General features: G+C 49.7%; 1 protein-coding gene across 1 annotated transcript; it reads right to left on the bottom strand.

Annotated features, from left to right (window-relative positions):
• Positions 1-1,513: 1,513 nt before the first annotated feature.
• Actl6b (actin like 6B) lies at positions 1,514-18,376 on the bottom strand. Its single transcript, XM_059249670.1, has 14 exons — positions 18,352-18,376; positions 17,862-17,938; positions 17,319-17,484; positions 16,900-17,000; positions 8,623-8,720; positions 6,927-7,021; positions 6,753-6,859; positions 5,575-5,664; positions 5,338-5,399; positions 4,794-4,908; positions 4,567-4,647; positions 4,374-4,469; positions 4,086-4,172; positions 1,514-1,594 (listed from the first exon to the last, which is right to left on the bottom strand). Exons 1-14 carry the CDS (start codon positions 18,374-18,376, stop codon positions 1,514-1,516), a joined length of 1,281 nt encoding a protein of 426 aa, XP_059105653.1.
• Positions 18,377-24,750: the final 6,374 nt, after the last annotated feature.

Genomic DNA, 24,750 nt, shown 5'->3' with positions numbered 1-24,750 from the left:
AGACCCCAAAGTTGGTCCATGCTTGTGCCCCCTCCTGAACCCTGCAAATAGTCCCCCCCAATGACAAACCGTTTGTGGGAGCCCCAGAGGGCCCCTTATCAGCCCTGGCAGGCAGCCTGAGCCTAGGCCGTTCCTCACTCCCCAAAAGGGTGGGAGCTCAGTCTGGCCTCGGTCCAGCCTTCCGGACATTCCTCCCCCGCCCCGGACCCCGCCCCAGCTCACGCTAGATGACAAGGGGGCTGTGCCTTCGCCTGCCAATCCTTCCACAGACCCCACTGCTGCGGGCTGACTGCAAAACAATCAATTTTTTTAAACCTCAGGGCAGACTTTGAACACCTTAGTTCCCGGCACAGGTCGGGGGAAGGGGAGCTGAAAGTGAGGGGGAAGGGGAGATGTGGCCAGATCCCTCCTTTTTTCCTGATTCCACCCTCTCTCAGTGTCCTTGGAAGCTTCATCATGAAAATTCCTGTCCCCCTCCACCCCTTGTGGGGTTTTTAGGTTCCCCAACATACAGCCCTCCAAACGACCTGTTAGCTGATCTTCCTGCCCCGACCTCTGCTCAGCTAGATCCCAAACTAGCGGCAGCCTAGTGGGGGTGACTCGGTAGTTTAATCTGACCATAAAGTTGTCTGTCTGTGCTGGGGAGGGAGGGCTATAAATAAGGTGAAGAGGTCAAAAGAAATCGATGAGTGGGTCCCGGGGTCAGGAAGCTCTGGGTCGGGCGCCCCAAAACCAGCTCCTCTTGGGTCACTAAAGGACTTAATTAGATGTTTCTCTTTGGGGGTCTAGGGCTCTCTAAGAATTTGATGAATGGCCACAGCCTCAGTTTACCCTCCAGTTTCAAATCCAAGACAGCCAGGACCCGCAGCTCTGAATGGGAAAGTTCAGGGTCCACCTCACCCTCACTCCCGATCCGGGTCTCCCCTGGGAAACTGCAGGTCCCAGCCAGGTCCAGAGAGATCTGAGAGGTAGGGGCTCACCAGTACCCCAGCCCCGGCCTCGTGCCTGTCAAAAGCCGAGTCCTGGGTGGGACGACACAGCAGCCAAGCTCGCTTTAGCAACAGGTCGCTGGATTTCTTTGACCACGCTGCCGGGGAGACCCAAAGCCTGCGCTTAGGCCACGCCCACTAGAGCACGCCCCCTCCCAGAGCCCCGCCCCCGCATGTCCTTTTCCGCCGAGTCCTCAGGTCTTGTAACTTCCAGGGTCCTGACCCCACTGAAACCTAACAATTTCGTGCCCCGGTGTAGCATGAACGTAGAAGGGACTCTCTCTGGCCCCCCTCACCAGACCCCCGCCCCATTCCCTATCCCCAAGGAAGTCAAATTATTTGTATTTTCTTAAAACTTTTTTTTTAAACTTATTCCAACTCAGAAACATCACAGTCTAAGAAGGTGTGGGTAAGAGAGGAGAGGGCAGTGGGAGATGGAGGGTTCAGCGCTTTCGGAGGCCTGGCTGGTAGAACGCCCCTCTGGAGGGGGTGGGTGGGTGTTTGCGGAGAGGGAGGGGTCAACCTCAGGGGCACTTCCGCTCCACGCACTGCTTCCCTCCCTCCTCGTATTCCTGCTTGGAGATCCACATCTGCTGGAACGTGCCCTGGGAGAAAGGGGCAACATACGCTGTCAGGAGAGCCTGGCGTCACCCCACACGCCTCTACACCTGTTGTTCCTTCTTACCTCCATGTCTCTCACCTGTACCCCTCCCCCTCACTGGGGGATTCTAGGGAGGTGCTCTAACCACTGAGCCACACCCCAGCCCCTCACTGGGGGATTCTAGGCAGGTGCTCTAACCACTGAGCCACACCCCAGCCCCTCACTGGGGGATTCTAGGCAGGTGCTCTACCACTGAGTCACACCCCAGCCCCTCACTGGGGGATTCTAGGCAGGTGCTCTACCACTGAGCCACGCCCCAGCCCCTCACTGGGGGATTCTAGGCAGGTGCTCTACCATGAGCCACACCCCAGCCCCTCACTGGGGGATTAAAAGTTCTTTGTTCGGCCGGGCGGTGGTGGCGCACGCCTTTAATCCCAGCACTCGGGAGGCAGAGCCAGGTGGATCTCTGTGAGTTCGAGGCCAGCCTGGGCTACCAAGTGAGTGCCAGGAAAGGCACAAAGCTACACAGAGAAACCCTGTCTCGAAAAAACAAAAAAAAAAAACAAAAACAAAAACAAAAACAAAACAAAACAAAACAAAAGTTCTTTGTTCATCTGTGCCTGTGTTTGCATGTGTGATGATCGGCTCACGTGGACATATGGAGGACAGAGGGCAACCTCGGGTGTCTGTCCTCTCCTTTCTATGTTGAGGCACTCTGTCTGGAAGATGGCTGGCCTGTCAGCTTCGGGAGCTGCTCCTATCTTCTCCTCCCATTTTGCTGTTAAGAGCGCTGAGATTACAGACAAATGCTCTCATGCTCCGATTTGTGTGGGTTCTAGGGATTCGAACCGGGATTCGAACCCAGGTCCTCAGGCTTGTGTAGCAAGTGCTTTACCCACTAAGCCGTCTTCTCAGCCCTTGTGTTTGTTTTCCTTTTATTTTGACAAAGGGTCTCACTGAGTTGCCCGGGCTGACCTTGACCTTGGGATCTTCCTGCCTCCTCCGCTTCCAGGTGAGCTGGGACTACACCTCTGCCACACAGCCAGCTCCACATCATCATTCTGACACGGCCTGGCTCCCACCCCTGCTGCCCTTGAGGAATCCTGTCCCGGACAGGCGGGCATCTCACACTGGCTCTTCTCACAGATGGCTGCTGGGCTTCCATCTGAAGGCTGGTGTCTCCAGCTCACGGGCAACCTTCCTGGGTGACCTCATTCGATCCTCCCTGCCACTCCCCAGCCTCTTGTTCCAGACTCAGACACCCAGCTGTGTCCTGGCCACTTCCTCCTGAATACCCTTGACCTTAACCTTTCTCTGTCTATTACTGAGCTCATCATCTTCCTGCAGGCTTTGCCCAGATCTATTCTCCTTTGGCCTTCTCCCCCCTCTCCCCTCCTGTCCCTTTTCCTCTCCTCTCCTCCCCTCCTTCCCTCCTGTTCCCTTCCCCCAGATCCCCTCTCTTTCTTTCAACAGGCTCTCATGTAACACAGGCTGGCCTTGAACTCCGTGTAGCTGAGAGCATGATTCTACCCCCGCCCCAAACCCACATATAAAATCTGGACATGACGGCATGCACTTTGAACCCCAGCACTAGGCAGGCAGAGACAGGCAGATCCCTGAGGCTCACAGGCGATCCAGTCTTCTCGGCATAGCCCCCTTGGCCATGCAGATCCCAGGCCACACCGTGGGAGGCTCACGACACATCTGTCATCGCCACTCCTCTATCCCAAATTCCAGGATGTCCCCTCTACTCACTGATGGCCTCACCCAAACCGTATCCTCACCAATCTCTCTGCTTCTCGATTCGTACCCCGAGGGAGCCCCCAGTCTGCAGGGAGCACTCATTGATTGCGCTCTCTCCAGAAACATTTTTTTCTTTTTCAGGGCTGGGGTTATATGTCTCAGTCAGTAAAGTGCTTGCTTTAGAAGCACAAGGACCTGAGTTGTTAAGTCTCCAGAACCCATGTAAAGAAAAAAAAAAATCTGTGCTGTCATCCCAGTGGCAGGGATGTAGAGACAGGATTTGAGTTGACTGGGTAGCTAGCCTACATGAATCAGTGACTTCCAGAACAATGAGGGTCCCGGCCTCAACAAACAAGGTGGGAGGCACCTAGGAAGGACAGCTCAGTTTGTTCTCTGGCAACAGGATCTTGCTATGTAGGCCAGGCAGGCCTTGAACTTGAAATCCTCTTGCCTCGGCCTCTCTAGTGCTGGGATTACAGGTGTGACTAGGTGCATGTTGCTGAGTAAAAATGGGCAACCGCCGGGCGGTGGTGGCACACGCCTTTAATCCCAGCACTCGGGAGGCAGAGCCAGGCGGATCTCTGTGAGTTCGAGGCCAGCCTGGGCTACCAAGTGAGTTCCAGGAAAGGCGCAAAGCTACACAGAGAAACCCTGTCTCGAAAAACCAAAAAAAAAAAAAAAAAAAAAAAAAAAAAGGGCAACCATCAGGGTCTTCTCTCCGAATACTCAGTGGCGTGCCCCTTCCCTCTCACCAGTGAGGCCAAGATGGAGCCCCCAATCCAGGGGCTGAACTTGCGTTCCATGGTGCTGTTGCTGGCGATGAGTTTCAGCCGCATGCTCTGGGGGAGAAAAGGGAGCTGGGGGAAGTGGACATCTAGATCCTGGGAAGGGACAAGGCTTGGGAGGCAGGAGGAAGCCACAGAGGCAGGAACTCTGAGCATTTCCATGTAGGGGAATCAAGAGGGATTTGGGGTTTCAAGAGCTAAGCAGGGACTGGAATCCGGGCGCCCTGAGCCGGGTGGAGTCGGGTGGGCTCTTACCGGTGGGGTCTTCTGGGAAAGCTCTCGATTAAGCCTGTCTGTGAAGCCCTGAAGCAGCGTGTTCCCGCCCGTGACAATGACGCTACCGTACAGACCCTGGGAGCAGGGAGAAGGGTGAGCCTCCTGAGCAGGTCCTTCCCTTCCTCCATGTTAGCCCTAGCACCCTCTGCCCAGCCTTAGGTTCTGGCCTCACCGGGCGGATGTCAATGTCACACATGCCGATGCTGGTGGTAACCACGTGACCCACTCCTAGCATAGTATTCCCAGACAGGCCCTGTGGATAAAGGCGATGTGGACTTCGGGGACTCTGCCTCCCTCTTCCCCAAACCCCTATCATCCTTCCCAGACTCCCCCACCACACCTCTGGATCCAAGACTCCAGCCAGCCCCACCCCAACCCAAACCCAGCAACCAGCCAGACCTTGACATTGGAGGGATCAAAAAGGCCCTCGGGGATTCGAAGTCTCTCGGCTCCATAGTCCGTGTTGTAACCGTTGGGCATTTCATAGTGTACAGTGGGCATTTGTGCAGCCACCCTATCCAAGGAAGGAGCAAGACTATGGACTACCCTCTAGAGGGTCCCGTGAACCCCAATCATGTCCCCCCCATCTTTGGTTTGTGAAATGGCGTCTCATGTAGCCCAGACATGCCTCCACCTCAACAAGTAGCAGAGGCTGGCCTTGAACTCTTGATTCTCTTGCCTCTGACTTCCAAGTGGGTTTCAAACTTGTACCACTGAGATCCATAGATGTGTGGCTGAGGAGGGAACCCGGATCTTTGTATGTAGTAGACAAGGTGTCCACCCCCACCCCACCCAGTTTTTGAGACTGGGTCCTGCTGTGTAGGCCAGGCCGACCTGGGACTCTCCATCCCTCCTGCCTCAACCTTCCCGCATGCTAACATTACAGGAACTCAGTATGCCCGGTATCAGTTGTGCCCTCCCTGCAGCGCTGAGCCCGACTCACTGTTCGTCATAAGGGGAGTCAGACACCTGGAGCACGGAGGCCTGGAAGTCTTGGATCACCTCCTGAGAAGCAGGGAGAGGTGAGGTCTGGCCGCCCTCTGTCTCCATCTCCAGCGCCCCTTCCCCCAGCTCCAGTCCACCCACAGTCACACCCTCCACCTCCTCTAGTTACACAGCAGGGGACCAGGGGCTAGTAGGGGTGTGGGGGGAGGGAAGCTCCTTTCAGCTACAGCCTCACGTTGCACATGTAGTTATGCCAGGACTTGGAGACTTGGGGTAGCTTCTCCTTCTTTTTCCAGTTTGGGGGGGCTCCCTCCCGTACAGGCTCCTGCGGGGACACAGTCTTTTGAATGTCCTGCCCCAGCTGGTGCTTGCCCAGCCCATGGGCACATCTGCCTCCCTAGCGCTGGCCAGCTCTGCCGCTGACCAGCCGTGAGGCTCCGCTCTGTCTCCAAGGAGACGGAGTGACTTGTCACCCTTCCCTAATGGAGATGTGAAGAGAGTGAGAGGCGTGTGTGAAACACACGCTGCAGATATGATCAGAAGGGCCTGAGTCAGGGGCTAGGGATGTAGCCGAGTGGGTAGAGCACTTGCCTAGCATGCGAGAAACCCTGGGTTTCATCCCAGCCCCCGCCCCCCTGCATAAACCGGGTGTAATGTAGAATGTAGTTCTCTTATAATCCCAGCACTCAGGAGGTAGAGGCAGGAGGATTGAGAATTCAAAATCATCCTCAGTCTCATAGTGAGCTTGAGGCCAACCTGGGTTATGTGAGATCCCATCTCAAAACACTAATCAATGGAGCTTTTTTCCTTCATCTGGGAAGCTTTCATATGATGCTCTGGGTTTTGTGGCAGAGGAATGACTTGAACCTGGGTTATTTTGTTGTTGTTGTTCAGATTTTTTTTGAGATGGGCTTGATGACGTCATCCAGGCTGGCCTTCTTATAGCCATAGTTGATGCGGTGCTAAGGATCCAAGTCAAGACTCCTTACATATCAAGACCTTCTTAACTGAGCCACATCCCTGGTCCTTGTTTATTTGCTTTTTGAGGGAGAGTGACTTGTGTGGCTTAGGCTGGCCCCCAGCTCGATATGTTCCCAAGGCTGACCTTGAACTCCTGGCTTTCCTCCCTCCACCTCTCAAGTGCTGGGATTACAGATGTGCTTCACCACATCTGGCTCAAGAATTCGGATCTGTCAGACCCTCGAACCCATCCCACTGGCCCTCACCCATCTATCAGCTGACTGCATGGCTTCAGCCATGACCTGAAGCCTGTCCCAATCTCTGGAAAATGAGGAACTAGATTCATGATCTTCTGGGGAATTTGGTCCATGATCTCATGGGTCAGGGGACTGGTGGGTATAAGGCAAACGCCGGGGCTATAGATGGCACATCTGGGCGCAGCCGAGGGCCTACCTTGGCTGCAATCATGTAAGGGGGGATGATGTCAATAGCCATTTCCTGGAAGAGCTCCCGGCACTGCATGGAGATGAAGTCCCCTGCCAGGGGGGACTTGACTATGCCTGAAAGAAGAGGCAGCATCAGAGCTGGGCTTCCCTGGGCCACCCCGCAGCCCTGACAAGGTCCTACCTTGCTGTAGGACGTAGCCATCATGGACTGGGATGGCTGTGGTGTGGGTGGCCCCGCTGTCCAGCACCAGGCCTGTGGAGCGTCCATTTGCAAAGCTGGCGTGGGATGGGTCCGTCAAGGAACTAGCAGCAGACAGTGAGAGAGTCTGGAGCTGGGTCAGGCCTTGGTCCTTCTCTGTGCTCTTGGGGTAAAGCCAATCCTAGTCTGCAAAGATAACCCTTTGATCTACCTTTTTTTTCTTTTGTTCTTTTTGCATATGTGCACGTGCATGCGTGTGTGTGTGTGTGTGTGTGTGTGTGTGTGTGTGTGTGCATGTGTATGTGTGTGTATGTGTGTGTATGTGTGTGGTGTGTGTGTGTGTGCGTGTGGTGTGTATGCGTGTGTGTGTGTGCGTGCATGCATGTGTGTGTGTGTATGTGTGTGTGTGTATGTATGTGTGTGTGTATGCATGTACATATGTGTGTGTTTGCAGAGGCCCAAGGTTCATGTCAAGAGTCATCCTTGGGGCTGGAGAGATGGCTCAGAGGTTAAGAGCACTCACTGGCTGCTCTTCCAGAGGTCCTGAGTTCAATTCCCAGCAACCACATGGTGGCTTACAACCATCTATAATGAGATCTGGTGCCCTCTTCTGGCTTGCAGGCGTACGTGCAAGCAGAATACTGTATATGTAATAAATAAATTTAAAAAAAAAAATAAATAAAGGTGTGTGCCACTACACCTGGCTTTAAAAAAAAAAAAAAAAGTCATCCTTGATCACTGTTCCGCCTTATTCATTCAGGAAAGTGCTCTCAGTTAAGTGCAGAGCTCTGTGCTCTGGCTCCTCTTGCCGGCTGCCACCCCCTGAGGCTGTATTTACATGTAGGTCATCAAGCCTACCAGGCATACACGCGGGTTTCTGAGGACCCAGACTCTGACCCTCATATCTGTGCGGCCATTGCTTTCATTGCTGAGCTGTCCCGTGCTGGTACTGTAAATCAACCCAGGTCCTCTACAAGAGCAGCAAGTACTCTTAAGTGCTGAGCCATTGCTCCAGCCCCCGAACCCCATATATATATATTTGTCTCACTATGAACTCCCTATGTAGCTCAGGCTGGCCTCAAACTAAAGGCAGTCATCCTGCCTTGGTCTCCAAAGTGCATTTCCTAACCTAGCGTATGTGGAGCTGGGAACTAGGGCCTTTGACATGCGAGGCCAGCCAGGCTCCATCCCCAGCCCCTTGTTCTCGGTTTTGGTAGCCCAGGCTTTGAATGCTAACTTCATCTCTTTAAGCCCTTTGAGTGACAGGGTCCCAGGTACATATGGTCCTGTGTCCTGTGGACTCTTTAAATTGGGGTCCCTGTCACCCCATACCTAGCACCGAGTTCAGTATACCACCGATTCTGAAAAAAGACAATGGCCCTAACTGGCCACCTGTGTCCTTTCCCTCTGTGTCCCGACCCAGTCACCCAGTCAGTCCCTGATGTTTACTCGGCCCAGCTCCTCCTGCTGAGATTGACCTATGGAACAGGGAAGGGCCATTAACCTGCTCCCCTTCCCCCAGCTCCAAGCCTTCAACCTATGGGGCCTTCCTGCACTAGTGAGGTGCAAGGATGTGTCTTCCCACCCAAGATAGTGATCTCCAGGGAAGCAGGCGGAACCCCAACGCATCTCACACACACCCCACTCAGGCCCTCCACCCAGCAGAGCAGTAGGATACGCTGTGAGGACGGCTGTCTTGCACAAGAAGAAGGCAGGAATGTTGTACTGCTCGAACATCAGCTCCGTCAGTTTCTCCCGCTTGGCCCGGGTGTTCCACTGCGGAGAGAGCACAAGAGGGGAGGGGATGGAGGCACAGCCAGAGTATCTGTGTGAATGTTTGTGTGCGTGTGTGGGGTGTGTGTGTGTGTGTGTGTGTGTGTGTGTGTGTGCGCGCGCGCGCGCGCACGCACGCACGCACGCACATGTGCAGGCATACACAGCAACAAATACACTCATAGGATCAAACACACATATATAGACCTTCCTACACAACGTGTTACATGATGTATGTAAACAGATGCATGGATTCGGACACAAATATGCACACCGATGCAAACACTCCCATACACACATTCACATACATTTCACATACACGTATGAAAACATTCTTACACGCATGCACGTACATATATATATATATATAAAACAGGCTAGGAAACAGGTCAATATACATCTTTACAATGTAAGAACTACAAGGAACTTATTCAATTTTATTTTGCCATTCCAGGGTTAAAACCGGTGGCCTGGTGCACGCAAGACAAACACTCTGTCATTGACCTGTGTCCTCAGCCCTATCTTGTTTTATACTTTAGTTTATTTTGACACAAGATCTAGCTGTGTAGTCTGAACTTCTTGCCTCAGATTGTTGATCTTCCTCCTAGGGTCTTCCAAGCATTGGTGTAACAGGTATACACCACCATGCCTGGTTAGGAATGTCATTTTCCCATTTGTTTGTCCGTTGGTTTAGTGTGTGTGTGTGTGTGTGTGTGTGTGTGTGTGTGTGTGTGTGTGTCTGTCTGTCTGTCTGTCTGTCTGTCTGTCTGTCTATGCATACGCCTGGGAAGACCAGAAGTTGAATAAGGTACCTCCACAGCCACTCCCCACCCTATGTTTTGAGGCACGGTCTCTCGTTGATCTTGGAGCTCACCAGTTTTGCTAGGTTGGGTAGCCAGCACACCGCAGGGAATCTCTTGGGTCTGTCTCCCCAGAGCTGGGTTTGCGGGTGTCTGTTGCTGCACTCGGCTTTTTCACATGGATGCTGGGGGTTGAAGTCAGGTCCTCGTGCTTCTGTGGCAAACACTGCCAACTGAGCCACCTCCCTGGGTTTTGGGTTTGTTTTTGTTTTTTTGATTTTTGTTTTTATTTTTTCAGACAAGAACCCTCGTAGCCCAGGGTAGCCTTGAACTTGATACTTAGTTGAGGATGTACTTAAACTTTTAATCCTCCTGCCTCCATCTCTGAGCACTGGGACTGTGGGCCTGTGGTTTACGTGGTGTCAGGAGTGGAAGCCACGGCTTCCTGCATGCTAGCCCAGTGTTCTACCAACTGAGCTACAGCCTCGGTCCCACAGTTCTTTTTTTTTTTTTTTTTTTTTTTTTTGTTGTTTTCGAGACAGGGTTTCTCTGTGTAGCTTTGCGCCTTTCCTGGGACTCACTTGGTAGCCCAGGCTGGCCTCGAACTCACAGAGATCCGCCTGGCTCTGCCTCCCGAGTGCTGGGATTAAAGGCGTGCGCCACCACCGCCCGGCTTGGTCCCACAGTTCTTAGTGGGGCTGGATCTGGAGTCTCCATCCTTCTGCGTCTGGCTCAGTGTTCCTTATTGTACACTCTACACCTCAGCCTCTTCCAGGCTTCCACCCCCACCCTAGTTATCTCAGATGCCAGGATGCAAGAGAAGACGATTTCTGGGTAACGACGGGAGACTGAATACAAACATCTAATTTTCCACCTCTCAAGATTCCAGCGAAAACAGAGACATTTTTAAAGACAGAAACCTACAAAAGCCAGCAAGCACATGGAGAGATGTGCCACTAGGGGAATGCAAATCTAGCGTCATTAGTCACTGGAGAAATGCAAATCAAAAGCATAATGAGGTCCTACTTCACACCTACATAGACAATGTGGGTAATTAAAAACCAGAACAGCGGGGCTGGTGAGATGGCTTAGCTGGTAAAAGTGCCTGAGCCAAGCTTGACGGCCTGAGTTCAAGCCCCAGGGTCCACACGGTGGATGGACAGACCCGACTCCTGCAAGTTGACCTCTCACCTCCACATGTGTGCCATGGCATGCAGGTGCCAACATACAGACACGATAAACAAAGAACCGCCCTCCATATAAAGCCTAGAAAGCGACCCGCTGATGAGAAATTGGAACCCTCTCGTCCCTGGCGGGCCCGGTAGAAGGGTTCAGCCACTGCAGAACGTAGCTGTTGGTCCCTCAACATAGATAACAGAGAAGTTCCACGGGACCCAGTGATTCCAGTGCTGGTTACGGACCCAAAAGAAATGAAAGCGAGGGTCTGGAGAGAAGGCTCCGTGGCTGCTCTCGCCGAGGACCCAGGTTTGGTTCCCAGCACAAGCGTGGAGGCTCACAACGACCTATAGGGATCCTATGCTCCCTTCTGTCATCCACAGGCTCCAGGAACGCCCGCGGTGCACACACAGACATGGAGGCTAAGTGCTAACACACATTAAATAAGAGAAATAATCCTTTTTAAGAAGGTGAAAACAAGTACTAGAGGAAATCTTGGCACACAACAGCTGGTGGCTGGATACGTGAATGGATGGCTGGATACGTGAATGGATGGCTGGATACGTGAATGGATGGCTGGATACGTGAATGGATGGCTGGATACGTGAATGGATGGCTGGATACGTGAATGGATGGCTGGATATGTGAACTGTGGTATGTCTTTGAAGGGGAATATTGTTCACCCAAAACAAAAAAATGAAATGCTGATAAGTATTACAACGTGGATAACATAAAATATGTTAAGTAAACAAACAGAGATGCAAGGCAGCAGGCAGCTCCAAGGTAGAAGGCGTGACGGCCATGCCAGCCTCTTAGTGCCGATCCCCACCCCCCAAAAGAACACGGACGCAGAGTCATACTGTGTGATGCCATTTTTATGGAACACCCTGAGCAGGTATCTGTACAGGGACAGAAGCAGCCAGGTGTAATGATGCATATCTGTGATCCCAGCACTGAGGAAGCTGAGGCAGGAGGATAGAGACTTTGAGCTTAAACTAGGTTATATAATGAGTTCCAGCTCACACAGTCAACTATTTAAGTAATAGATCCCTAAACTATTTATCAGACTCCATGTCTTTGGGCTGTTGTCCATTCAAACTCCCCAAGTTGATTCTTCAAAGAGAGTCAGTCTGAGCATCCCAGAGCTGGTGGGACCCTTGACACGGATGGAAATGAAAATATCGTACTGAGAACTGAGTGATACCATGTATTTTCAGGACCCCCTCCCCAACCCACCCCATGCCTTCACTAGGCTCTAAGGAACGGGCAATCAGATGAATCTTGGGGTAGAAATATGTGACACCACATTGAAAAACAGGGGCTGGAGAGATGGCTCAGCCGTTAAGAGCATCTGCTGCTCTTGCAGAGGACCCACGTTTGGTTCCCAGCACGTACATGGGACAGCTCACAGCCAGCTGTGACTCCAGCTGCCAGGGGATTTGACGTCTTCTGGCCTCCACGGGAACTTGCACACATGTGAGCCTACCCACACACAGACACATTGGCACACACATAATTAAAAAATAACATAAATGATCTTACAAACTAAAACAGATGTTTTAAAAATCAAAACAATAGGGCTGGAGAGATGGCTCAGAGGTTAAGAGCACCGGCTGCTCTTCCAGAGGTCCTGAGTTCAATTTCCAGCACCCACATGGTGGCTCACAACCATCTATGATGAGATCTAGTGCCCTCTTCTGGCCTACAGACAGAACACTGTATACATAATAAAGAAATAAATCTTTAAAAAAAAAACAATAAATAAGCTGGGCGGTGGTAGCACATGGCTTTAGTCTCAGCACTCAGGAAGTAGAGGCTGGTGTATCTCTGAGTGTGAGGCCAACCTGGTCTACAAAGCTAGTTCTGGGACAGCCAAGACTGTTACACAGTGAAACCCTGTCTCAAAAAACCAAAATAATAATAATAATAATAGTTAGTTAATTTAATTAAAAAGTAATTTAGGGCTGGAGAGTTAGCTCAGCACATAAAGCTCTTACTTGTTGCTCTTGAAGAGGACCTGAGTTCAATTCCTAACACTCTCAAGACAGATCACAGCCATTGATAACTCCAGGCCCGGGCAATCTGACACCTTCTTCTGACCTCCAAGGGCACCAGACACACACATGGTACACATACATATGTACAAGCAAAACACTCATACACATAAAATAATTTTTAAAAATCTAACCATTTTGGGAGGCCTGATCCTTTCTGAATGGAGACAGAGGAGGAGTGGATGGGGAGAAGGGTAGATGGAAGTGGGGGGGAGGGGGAGGAAACAGGAGGAGAGGAGGGAGGGGAAACTGTGGTTGGTATGTAAAATAAATGAAAAAATGTTAATAAAATAAAATTTAAAAAACTTAAAAAAATCTAAAATTTTTCAGTTTAATTAAAAAAATTTATAAAGATACCAAAGCAGAGATTTCCCTCAAACCTCCCTGCTCAAATAGTCCTACAGCAGAGAACATAGCAAGCCCCATTCCCCTTACACAGGAATTCTCTCTCTCTTTCTAATGTACCACTTTTAAACAAAATCAGGCAATCCATTTGCATCTTCCAAAATAAAATGGATGCCAAAATATGGCTGGAAAAACAGTGTAGGAGAAGGAAGATTCCTAATGACAAATTAGTGATATCTTTAGTAAAGGAACATGATATTGGACCCATGAAACAAGAGCAAGATGCCCCCAAAAAGAACATTCATAGGGATGTGTCCTGGTGGTAGGGCTTCTGCCTAGAATTCTTGAGGCCCTAATTTCAACCACCGGTATCCCTCTCCCAGGAAAATAAAAATAGCCTTCAGATGTTTTCAGGCTCCAGTCATTTAAAAAGAAGACGGAAATTAAAAAGAATATTCACAGAAAATAAAAGAGCTTGTTGAGATTAAGGATACAGGAGCAGATATAATACACTCAGTAAAATGGTTGGACAAGACAAAGTCTTGGAAATTAGAAGAAATGGCAATGATGGAAAACAAAAGGGAAAATATAAGAAAAACGGGATACAAATTATAAGTAATCGGATTTCCCAAAAGTGGAAACAGAAGAAATGGAAAGAAATAAATAGTAAAAATTTAATTAAATTTTTTTTACTCAATGGGCTAGTAGGTGCTTGCCACCAATCCTGATGACCTAATTTGATTTCCAGATCTTACATGGCGAAAGAGGAGAGCCAAGTCCTGCAAGCTGTCTTCTGATGTACAATATGACACGCTCTCTTTCTCCCTATCCCCCCCTCTCTCTCTCACACGTACACACAAATAAGAAACACAATATACACATAGGTAAGAAAATTACATAAAATTTTTTCACTTAACTGAAAGACAAAGGTTTCTAGAACAATTTTTGTTTGTTTGTTTGTTTGTTTGTTTGTTTTTTCAAGACAGGGTTTCTCTGTGTAGCCCTGGCTGTCCTGGAACTCTGTAGACCAGGCTGGCCTAGAACTCACAGAGATCCACCTGCCTCTGCCTCCCAAGTGCTGGAATTAAAGGTGTGCATCACTACTGCCCCACCCAGTGGTTTCCAGAACAATTAATAAAATATGCCAACCTCATGACATATCACGATGAAGTTTTATAACACTTAGGATAGAGTGAAAATTCTAACTACTTTTTTTGGGGGGGAACAGTAAGATGGTTAAAGACTTCTCAGTATTAACAGTAGATGTTTAAGGACAGCAGAAGGTAATGCTTGCAAGATCTGAAGAAAAACGTCTTCCAGCTCGGAGTATGATACCTAGCTAAACTATCAACGCCAAGCCTCAGAAGAAATACTTCCTGTGATCTAAGTGGTTGCTGAAGGATTTGCTCCATGAAAATAAAGGAGCAAGTCAAGAAAAGGACTCAAGGTACAGATACACCTGCTTTTCTCAGAAGAAAAACAAAGAAATTCTCCTAGGTAAGGCTGAAGGGAGAGGTTAGTGTAACAGCTATTTCCCAAATTTAAGCCAGAGTGGAATGTCTGGGCTCTGAGAGAAGTTTCTTCAGTAGGACTAAATAAATAGAATATATCATGGAATTAGTGTCTTGAGAAAATGCATAGATATCTGATGGGTAACCTAGGGTATCACTGATAAATTAAAATTTAAGTAAAATAAAACCCACAATTCTTAGATCTGGGGAAGACAAAAGTTGCCTAAGAATGAAAAAGTAACCGTGGTTTATTCCTGACTCAGCTCCTATTAGCCTGCAAGATATAAGAGAGCATAAACTCAGATTTTTTTTTTTTTTTTTTTAAATTGAGTCAGGGTTTTTCTGTGTTACAGCTCTAGCTGTCCTGGAACTCAGTTTATAGATCAGGCTGGTCTTGAACTCACAGAGATCTGACTGCCTCTGCCTCCTGAGTGCTGGGATTAAGGATGTGCACCACCACCCAGCTGTGTTTTTTTTTTCCTTTGTTTAAGTATAAAATATAACTGTAGTTAAAGGTGGGAAAGTGAAAAGCACTTATGATACAGGGGAAAGAAAGAGCTAATTATTCATCTTCCATGGTGGAAAACCCTTGGATGATGCATCAAATAAAACACAAGAGTGGACATGATGGTTCAGCCTGACAACCTGAACCTGAGTTCAGTCCTTGGGACCTACAGGCTAGAAGGTGAGAATTGACTCTGGCAAGCTGTCCTCTGACCTCCGCATTGACACTGTGGCATACTCACCTCCCCCCACCCCTAAACACATATGCAAAATAAAAACAATAAAATGCAATTTTTAAAATGCGCAGAAAGGGGCTGGAGAGATGGCTCAATGGTTAAGAGAGCTTGCTCAGGTGAGGACCTGAGTTCAGTTCCCAACACCCACAACGGGTGGCCTTTACCTCTAGTTCCCGGGGATCAGATGCCCTCTTCTGGCTTCCATGGGGAATGCATGCATGTGATGCATCTACAGACAAGTTGGCCTATACACAGACACATAATACAATTTTAAAAATACATTAAATAGTCAATGCAGTAATTCAAGTGTGGTGTTTAGAGATATAGAAGGAATGGGTCCCAATAGTATCTACCAGTAAGCTCAGTACTCAGGAGTCTGAGGCAGAAGGATCTCAAGTTTGAGGCCAGTATGAGCTACACAGGGAGACCTTGTCTCAAAAACCGACAAACGGGGCTGGTAAGAGGACTCGGTGGTGGGTCAAGACATTTGCCACCAAGTCTGAGCTCAATCTCAGAGCCCACACGGTGGAGTTGAGTCCTGTAAGTTGTCCTCTGACCTCTCCCACCCACACAAATAAGAAGACAGACAAGCAAAACATATGTGAAAAGCACATAGGAAAAAAACAAAAAAGTCAACTGAAATCCCCGCGTGGCCGAGGGAAGGACCCACGAAGCCCCACCCCTAGCTGAGGAGTTGATTGACAGCTGTGAGAGAGGCCGAGAGACAGCTCTCTTTAGGGATGAGGCTTCGGAGAGCTACTCATGCTCTAGGAGATGTCTTACACCCACACACATACAGACGGTGCTAGATGGGCAGCACTAAGTGGACTCAGTCTTCTTTGTTTGTTTGGCTGTTTGGTTTTTAAAGCACGTGGAGTTGGGAGACAAACGTGGTACAAGAAATAAGGGAAGAACCGGAGGGGAGGGTGGGGTATATGTCATTTAAAAAACACATTATATGCACGTATGAAATTCTCAACAACAAAAAAACATACAAGGAAAAGGTATATATATATATATATATATATATATATATATATATATATATATATGTATGTGTATATATATACATATATATATATACACATACATATATATAAATGAATCTCTTTATGTAGTCCTGGCTGTCCTGGAACTCATTATGTAGTTGAGGATTACCTTGAATTGCTGATTCTCCTGCTTCTACCTCCTGAGTACTGGGATTACAGGCTTAACCTTTTTCCCTTCAGTAGTGGGGATTGAACCCAGAGCCTTGTGCATGCCAGGCGAGCACTCTACCAACTGAGCTACAGTGGTAATGTGTGTATAGGTAACATTGACCAAAAAGTTAAGTATAGTGAACAACCATGGGCAATGGAGTGGATGGAGCAGAAGAGAGAGGAAGGAATGGAGAGTGGGGCGGGGGAGGAAAGCGTGTGGTGGACGGTGACAGGGTGAGAAGGAAAATTCTGGAAAGGAAGGTGAAGTGGCTGACAGCAGTGGCTCCCAGTTAGAGGTGATGGTGGGAGGGATGTGTCCCTGGGGACCCAGGGTCCCACGTGGGATGAGGCACTCACCGGGGCCTCCGACATGAGCACTGGGTGCAGGTTGGGCTCGGACTTGACATGTTTGCTGTAGGTATGATCCAGGATGGCTCTGAAACACTCCCAATCCTCAACTAGGGACAGAGGACCAGCACGGAGAGATAGACCGGAAGGTGGGGAGGGAGGCAGGGATCAGAGACAGGAAGTAAAGGGGGGAGGAAGGCCAAGTCGAGAGGTAGGGAGTCCAACTTCAGCTGACAAGCACCCCCTCCCTTAAGTTCCAGAATTCTTGGGGGGGGGTCCTGGTCTGAGACCCCTGTTGGGAGCAATGAGGAAGTTCTTGGGACTTGGGCAGCAGCAAGCAGGACTCTGTGGGTGTGGAGATCTGTGTCCACACGTCGGGGGCAGGGCTCCCCGTCTGCCTCAGAAGGTGGTGGGTGGGGGCCCCTTACTCATGCCATTCTTGAGGGGCGACATGACCTCTGCTCCATCCCGAGGCACGTGCAGGGCGTTGGTGTCGATGTGGAAAATCTTCCCTTTCTTCTCTTTCTCCCCCTCCAGCTCCAGCCCTCCCCCCTCTTCTGCGGCCAGCAGCCCCACAGTGGTGGGGAAGTCAGCCTGGGAATGAGGAACATGAGGGGGAAGCCAGGTTACTCCCTCCTTTTTTGGAGACAGGGTCTCACCGTGAAACCCCAACCGGCCTGGAAATCTCTGTGTAGACCAGGCTGGTCTCGAACTTACAGAGATCCTCATGTCTCTGCCTGAGTGCTGGGATGAAAGGGGTGTGCTACCATGCTGAGTGCTGAGTGCTACCATGCCCAGCTGGATCACCCCTTAGTCTAGTCCCTTGTCCAACTGTACTTAAGGCCCTCAGCCACCCCTTGGCTTCCTCCCCTCCACTCAGGTGAGCTACTTGGATTGAACTGTGCGAGCTGACCCGCCTGGCAGAGGGTGTCCCAGCCCCAGGGATTTGGGGAGGGGACTGGAAGGCTCACCTTGGGGCAGTCCTCCCCAGCGTACCCAGCTCGGACTGAGAAGGAGCCAATGTCAAAGACGAGCGCCCCCACCTCATCTGTGCAAGGAGACAGGTGTGTGAGGAGACCTCTCTCAGACTGTCCCCCTAAACAGCTTGGAGAGGAGTCTGGGGGTATAACCACAGTTTGAACTTCAGCATGGAGTAGGTGGGAGATCCACCTGGACTTCAGGGCGTCCTGGAAGTGGAGGGTCAAAGCCACCAAAGTTCCCCCTCTTGCCTAGTGGCCTGGCAGGGAGAAGAAAGGCCCAGGGGCCGTGGGGCGGGGGGCCGTGCACGCTTGGGAACCCGAAAAGAATGGAGAGCAGAAGTAGCGGGAGACCCAAACCTCAGGCTGGACCTGATGCAGTACGGAGGTGACAGGCCCGGGGATGCTCAGGGCTTGGGACGCGCGGGTTCGGGATGCAGGGCTGGAGACCAGGCCGAGAGCCCGGTGCCCCAGGCCGCCTCACCTCCGCCGTAGACGCCCCCGCTCATAGTGCCCTCTCTCCGCGGCTCGCGGCCCGTGGGCGGCGGCGGGATCAGCACCGAGGCGGCCGGACAGCTCCCGGGATCCGGGCGGGGCGGGGCGCAGCGGCGGCCAATCAGGAGGCCGGATCCCCTGCCCCCAACGGCGCGGCCGATTGGTTACGAAGAGAGACAATAACCCGGCTGGGGGCCGCCGCTTTAAAGGGGCAGCCGCTTCTTCACGCCGAGGTTGGGAGGGGGTGAGGGTCCAACAGCGGGAGCCCCAGAGACTGGTTCAACACAGAGAGAAAGTAGGGAAGAGATGGGGACTCGGACTCCACAGGGTGACGGAGGGGACGGGACCCCTGATGGCGTGGGACCCCTGTTTCCTTAGTGGTTTTTTGTTTGTTTGGTTGGTTGGTTATTGTTTTTTGGTCTTTTTTAATGCAAATGAAGAAGAGGTCGCCAGAGCTGTCCATCCCTAGACTCCTGAGTCAGAGTCTACCACATTCAGCCTAAATGCAATCCTAGAAAGACCGGGGAGATGGGAGGGTAGAGAGAGGAACCAGAGGAGTATTTCTCTCCATCTCTCCCTGTGCTTTCCACCTCTGTCTTTGGGCTTATTTATTTTGTAGACCAGGCTGGCCTCTGCTTCAGGTGCCACAACAACTGGTTTATTCTCTTTTATTTGGGGCAGGGTCTCATTTAGCCCAGACGATGCTCAAACTCATTATGTATCTGAGGATGACTTTGAACTTGTGACCTCCCTACCTCCACTTCCAGAGTGCCAGCATTACAAAGCCTATGCCAGAACCCCAGTTTGTGAGGCTCCGGAGCTGGAACCCAGGGCTTCATGCCTATTAGATATGAACTCTGCCAACTGAACCATGTCTCCAGCCCCGTCCCCTTCGTCTTTCTGATGGCCGTTTTTCCTTCCACCATTCCCCGGGTTCTTGACTTTGTACATAACACATATTATAACTCGTGTGTGTTCACATGTTTACATGTAGGCACTGGCTAACCCAGCAAACTTACTGTTTCTTTTATTTATTTTTATTTTATGTGCATTGGTGTTTTGCCAAGAGTGTTAGGTCCCCAGGAACTGGAATTACAGACAGTTAGGAACTGCCATGTGGGTGCTGGGAATTGAACCCAGGTCCTCTGAAAGAGCAGCCAGTGCTCTTAACCATTGAGCCATCTCTCCAGCCTCTGTTTCTTTTATTTTTGAGATTCTAATACACTACATAATTTTCTCCTTTCCCTTCTTCCCTCCAGACTCTCCCATATACCTCTCCTTGCTCTCTTTCAAATCTATGGCCTTTTTTCAGGGGGGGGTGTATGTATATATGTATATATTCCTAAATATAACCTGTTCGGTCTGTATGTTATTGTACACAGGTTTTCAGGGCCGACGATTCGGTATTGAATAACTAACCGACTTGCTGTTCCCTGGTGAAGACTATTTCCCATGCTCTCAGCACTCCAGTAAGCCCTGTTGACTCACCTCCCTACCCAGAGGCCTGTGATCTAATGTCATTCACCAGAAAGTCCTGTTCTTTGCAGGGTGTCGTGGCAAGTGCCTGTCTTTCCAGCATTTTGAAGGCTGTGGCAGGATAGTATGTGGGAAGTGATCTGTGCTATGTAGGACTTAGAGAAACCTTGTCTCAAAAAACTAAATAAATAAGACAGAACAGAAAAAAGAAGTGGAGGAGATGGCCCAGTTGGCAAAGCGTGAGGACCTGAGTTTGGATTCCTAGCTCTCATGTGAAAATCCAAGTGTGGCAGCTTGTGACCCCATGGTGGGGGGGGGGCAGATAGAGACAGGAAGATCCCAAGAGGCTTGTGGGCTGGCCAGTCTCACTGAATCCATGCTCCCCAGGTTCAGTGAGAGATCCTGTCTCAAAAACTAAGGTAAAGGATGATTGAAAAAGACACTTAACATGGACCTCTCTCTTTCACACACACACACACACACACACACACACACACACGTGCACATGCAAATGAACACTCGAGTGCATACACACAGAACGCCACATGTGCTCACAAAGTCCATTTTCTGAAAGGTCCCTAAGTTCTTGAGGGTCTCTGGTACCACGGACATACCAATTTTGACAGTGACAGTTAAGGAATGACTTTGATCACCTGGAGTGTCCAAGAGACTCTAGGTAACCCATGTGTCCATGTATACGTGTTGGTGTGTACTAGTATATGTGCACACAGGTACACTGAATGCATGTGCACATTGGACACACTCCCACCTGCTGCCAGAGGTGGTGCAGGAAGAGGACACTGTGACAGCCATGCACTTCTGAAAATGTCTCTACTTACTCATTGTTGGAGGGTTGAGTCATGTGTCTGCCATAAGATTTGGGCATTGGAATATTGGTTCCTCCGTGGATGGCTGTTCTGGCAGGATTGGGAGGTGTGGCTCTGGAGGAAGTCTGTCTCCGGGAGGAGGGCCTTGAGGTTTCCAGATGTGCGTTCTCAACTGCTCCAGCTGCCACGCCTCTGCTCAGGCATCACAGTGTCTAACCCTGTGGAACCGAAAGCTGAGCATCTTCTGTAAACTGCCCTGGTCACTTATCGCTCTATCACAGCGATAGAAAAGTAGCCAATATAGCCGCTCAATGGCAGCGCACACCTTTGATCCCAGCACTCCGGAGGCATAGGCAGGCAGATCTCTGTGAGTTCGAGGCCAGCCTGGTCTACAGAGCAAATTCTAGCACAGCCAGGGCTACACAGAGCAACCCTGTCTCAAACAACAAAAACAAGCAAACGAATAAAAAAGTAATCAATGCACTCGCTATGCAGAAGACTCCACTCTTCCTGGCCAAAAGACGGATGGGTTAAGCTGCCTAATTGGTTGTCTGCTGGTGACAGGCGCTTACCATGACCAGCTGTGTCTGACTTCAGATTTGGATCCCTCAATGGGACAGATCCAGGTGTTACTGGGAGGTGGGAAGTGTAGGGGAGAGAGGTGACTCTGGAGCTGGGAGACAGATTTCCCCAAGTGACCCCTCAGTTAGTCACTGTTCTCTATACACAGGAGTCACCTCTTAGAGCCTGTATTTCCTCATGCTCTGAAATGCAGATGTGAGGATAAAAGGAAAACTGGGGGAGGGAATAATTTTGGTAATAACTTCTGATTATCTTCCACCTCCTTCTGTTGGTGTCTGAGATCAAATCCAGACAAGTACTCCACTATTGAACCACACCCCAGCCCCTCACTGGGAGATTCTAGGCAGGTGCTCTACCACTGAGTCACATCCCAGCCCCTCACTGGGGGATTCTAGGCAGGTGCTCTACCACTGAGCCACACCCCAGCCCCTCACTGGGGGATTCTAGGCAGGTTCTCACCACTGAGCCACACCCCAGCCCCTCACTGGGGGATTCTAGGCAGGTGCTCTACCACTGAGCCACACCCCAGCCCCTCACGGGGAGAGTCTAGGCAGGTGCTCTACCACTGAGCCACACCCCAGCCCCTCACTGGGGGATCCTAGGCAGGTGCTCTACCACTGAGCCACACCCCAGCCCCTCACTGGGGGATCCTAGGCAGGTGCTCTACCACTGAGCCACACCCCCAGACAAGATGCTTTCCTGTTTTGTTATGCCTAAGTTAGGAATCTGCAGTCCATCTAGTGGTAGGTACTGTATTTTCTTCTGGCTGCAGGAAAAGGTGCATCTGGCTAACTAAGAAGACAATTCACCCCTCAGTCAACTGTGGCCAATATTCATTTGTCGTGGAACCTGACCTAGATTCTAGCATACTATAGACATGGGTAGGTTAAAATAATTACTGCATCTCATTTGTTTCATTCATTAATTCAGGAAACACCTTTTAGCTGGGTATGGTAGCACAGACCTATCATAACAGCATTTAGGGGGCTATGGCAGGAGGACTGTAGGTTCAAGGCCAGCCTGGGCTATGTCGCAAAATGCTGTATAAACAAACAAACAAAAGTTTTCTGCTGAATGAGAGGTATGCAATACAAACTGTGCTAGCTAAGGGAAGGCACATAAAACACACACTTCCTCTAAAGGAACTTGATGTAGCAGGAAGCAGAGATACACATGAAAAGTGAGGTGAAGGCTGGCAAGATGGCTCAGAGGGTAAAAGCCTGCTGCCAAGTCTGATGAACCTGAGTTCGATCCCCGGGACCCACGTGGTGGAAGAAGAGAACCAATTCCTACAAGTTGTTCTGTGACCTCCACATGCACACTATGGCACACACACACACACACACACACACACACACACACACACACAGAAATAAAATATAGGGTCACACAGTGAAATCATGTCTCAAAAAATATATATATATATTTATATATATGTATATATGGCTATAATTATTAAAAATTAAATAAAATGAGGTGATATGGAGGCTGGGAGTCCAGACAGGCTTATGTGAGTAAAGTTCATGTTGAACTGTTGAGACGTTAGGGGCTCATAAGTGAACAAGGTAGGAAAGGTTTCCCGCACAGAACAGCATGGGGAAAGATAGCTGGAATCTGTGGAAAGAGGAGTTTGGCCTAGGAGAAAGGCTATGAGCAGAAGCCATGTCGACGGCAGACTAGACTGGAAAAGGAAGCAGAGGTTCCCCTCTGTGATTTTATTGTTGTTGTTTGTCTGTTTGAGGCAGGGACTCACACGGCCCCACCGGCCTCCAGTTCACTCAGTAGATGTAGCTGACTTGAGGCTGGTCTTGAACTCCTCCTGCCTCTGGCTCTGAAGTGTTAGGTTTACAACAGTGTGCATCACCATAACTGTTAGGAGCTTTCTTTCTTTGTTTGTTTCTTTTCTTTTCTTTTGGTTTTTCGAGACAGAGTTTCTCTGTGTAGCTTTAGTGCCTGTCCTGGATCTCACTCTGTAGACCAGGCTGGCCTTGAGCTCACAGAGAGTTCGGCTCTGCCTCCAGAGGGCTGGGATTGAAGGCGTGCGCCACTGCCGCCCGGATGAGCTATGTTTCTTTTATTGTTGTTGTAATTATCATCATGAGTGTGTGTGTGTGTGTGTGTGTGTGTGTGTGTGTGTGCTATGGGTATGTGATTTTGTGTGTATGACTGTGTGTGTGAGATACTGTGTGTGTATTATGGGTGTGTGACTGTGTATGTGCACTATGAGTGTGATTGTGTATGTGTGCTATGGGTGTGGGATTTGCGTGTGTGCTGTGTGTGTGCACTATGAGTGTGACTGTGTGTGTGCTATGGATGTGGGATTGTGTGTGCTGTGTGTGTGCACTGAGTGTGAGTGTGTATGTACTCTGAGTGTGAGATTGTGTGTGTATGTGTGTCTGTGTGCATGCTATGGGTGTGTGAGTGCAGGTGTGCACATGCCAGGGTGTGCATATGGAGGTCAGGGAACAACTTTGGGTAGTCAGTTCTCTCCCTCCACCTGTGGAGGTCAGATTGCTTTCCTTTCCATTGCTCCGCCGTAAATATCAAGCTAGCTGGTCTGTGAGCTTCTGGGTGATTCTCCTGTCTCTACCTCCCACCTCCCCACAGGACTGCTGCGATCTCACGTGCACACCATTGCATTTGGCTTCCTGTCTTACGGTTCCTCCTCATGCTCAGGTCATGAGGTTTGCACTAATGAGCTTTCTCCGCCCACTGGGCCATCTCACAGTCCTAGGAACTCCATTTCTCACTAAGGAAACAACAGTGTCTACTGTGTGCCCAGAATTTCTATAAAGGCTTTACAAACACAAATTTGTTTACTCCTTAAAGCAAGCCAATTATGAGCATGATTTTCCAACAACAAAGGCAAAGAAAGTTTAAGGACGAATTGAGCATGGTAGTGCACATCTGCCACCCCAGCGCTCAGAAGCATTGTGCAGGAAGATTGTACGTTCAAGCTCAGCCTGGCTACACAGCAACATCCTGTCTCAAAAAGTAAGAAAAGCAGGCTGGAAAGATGGCTCAATGGTTAAGAGTGCTTGTTGCTCTTGCAGAGGACCTGGGTTCAATTCCCAGCACCCATATGGGGTTCACGACCATTCATAACTCTAGTTCCAGGGGACCTGACCCCTTTTCTGACCTCCCTGGGCATCAGGCATGCACCCGGTGCACAGATATACACACAGGCAAGAAACTCACCCACATTAAATAAAAAACTCTTCTTTTAAAAACACAAAGCAAAAGAAAAGATAAAGTTAATGAGTTGTCCAAGATCACTCAGCCAGCAACTGATCACTGATATTTGAATCAAATTGTGTGAAAAGTGCTGATATTAGGGTAAATGTTTTTATTCTTACTGTAACTTTAATTGTTCTGTATTTTAAAATGTTTTTATTTTTATTATGTATATATGGTGCACAAATATACATTGTCTCCATGTATATTTATGCACCATATATACATTTGGTACCTGTACCTACAAAGGCCAGAAGAGGGATCCCCTG

This window comes from Peromyscus eremicus, chromosome 23 (assembly GCF_949786415.1).
Source record: "Peromyscus eremicus chromosome 23, PerEre_H2_v1, whole genome shotgun sequence".
Classification (NCBI taxonomy): domain Eukaryota; kingdom Metazoa; phylum Chordata; class Mammalia; order Rodentia; family Cricetidae; genus Peromyscus; species Peromyscus eremicus.
This window is presented reverse-complemented; position numbering and strand designations above follow the sequence as displayed.

Bases quoted from the DNA above. Each gene is read 5' to 3' on its own strand.
- Actl6b (XM_059249670.1), bottom strand. From the start codon at position 18,376: ATGAGCGGGGGCGTCTACGGCGGAG. The intron at 17,485-17,861 runs GTGAGCCTTCCA...CCTCATTCCCAG, and splicing joins CTGGGGAGGACTGCCCCAAG to GCTGACTTCCCCACCACTGT. The intron at 4,470-4,566 runs GTGAGGCCAGAA...CCCTGCTCCCAG, and splicing joins GTGACATTGACATCCGCCCG to GGTCTGTACGGTAGCGTCAT.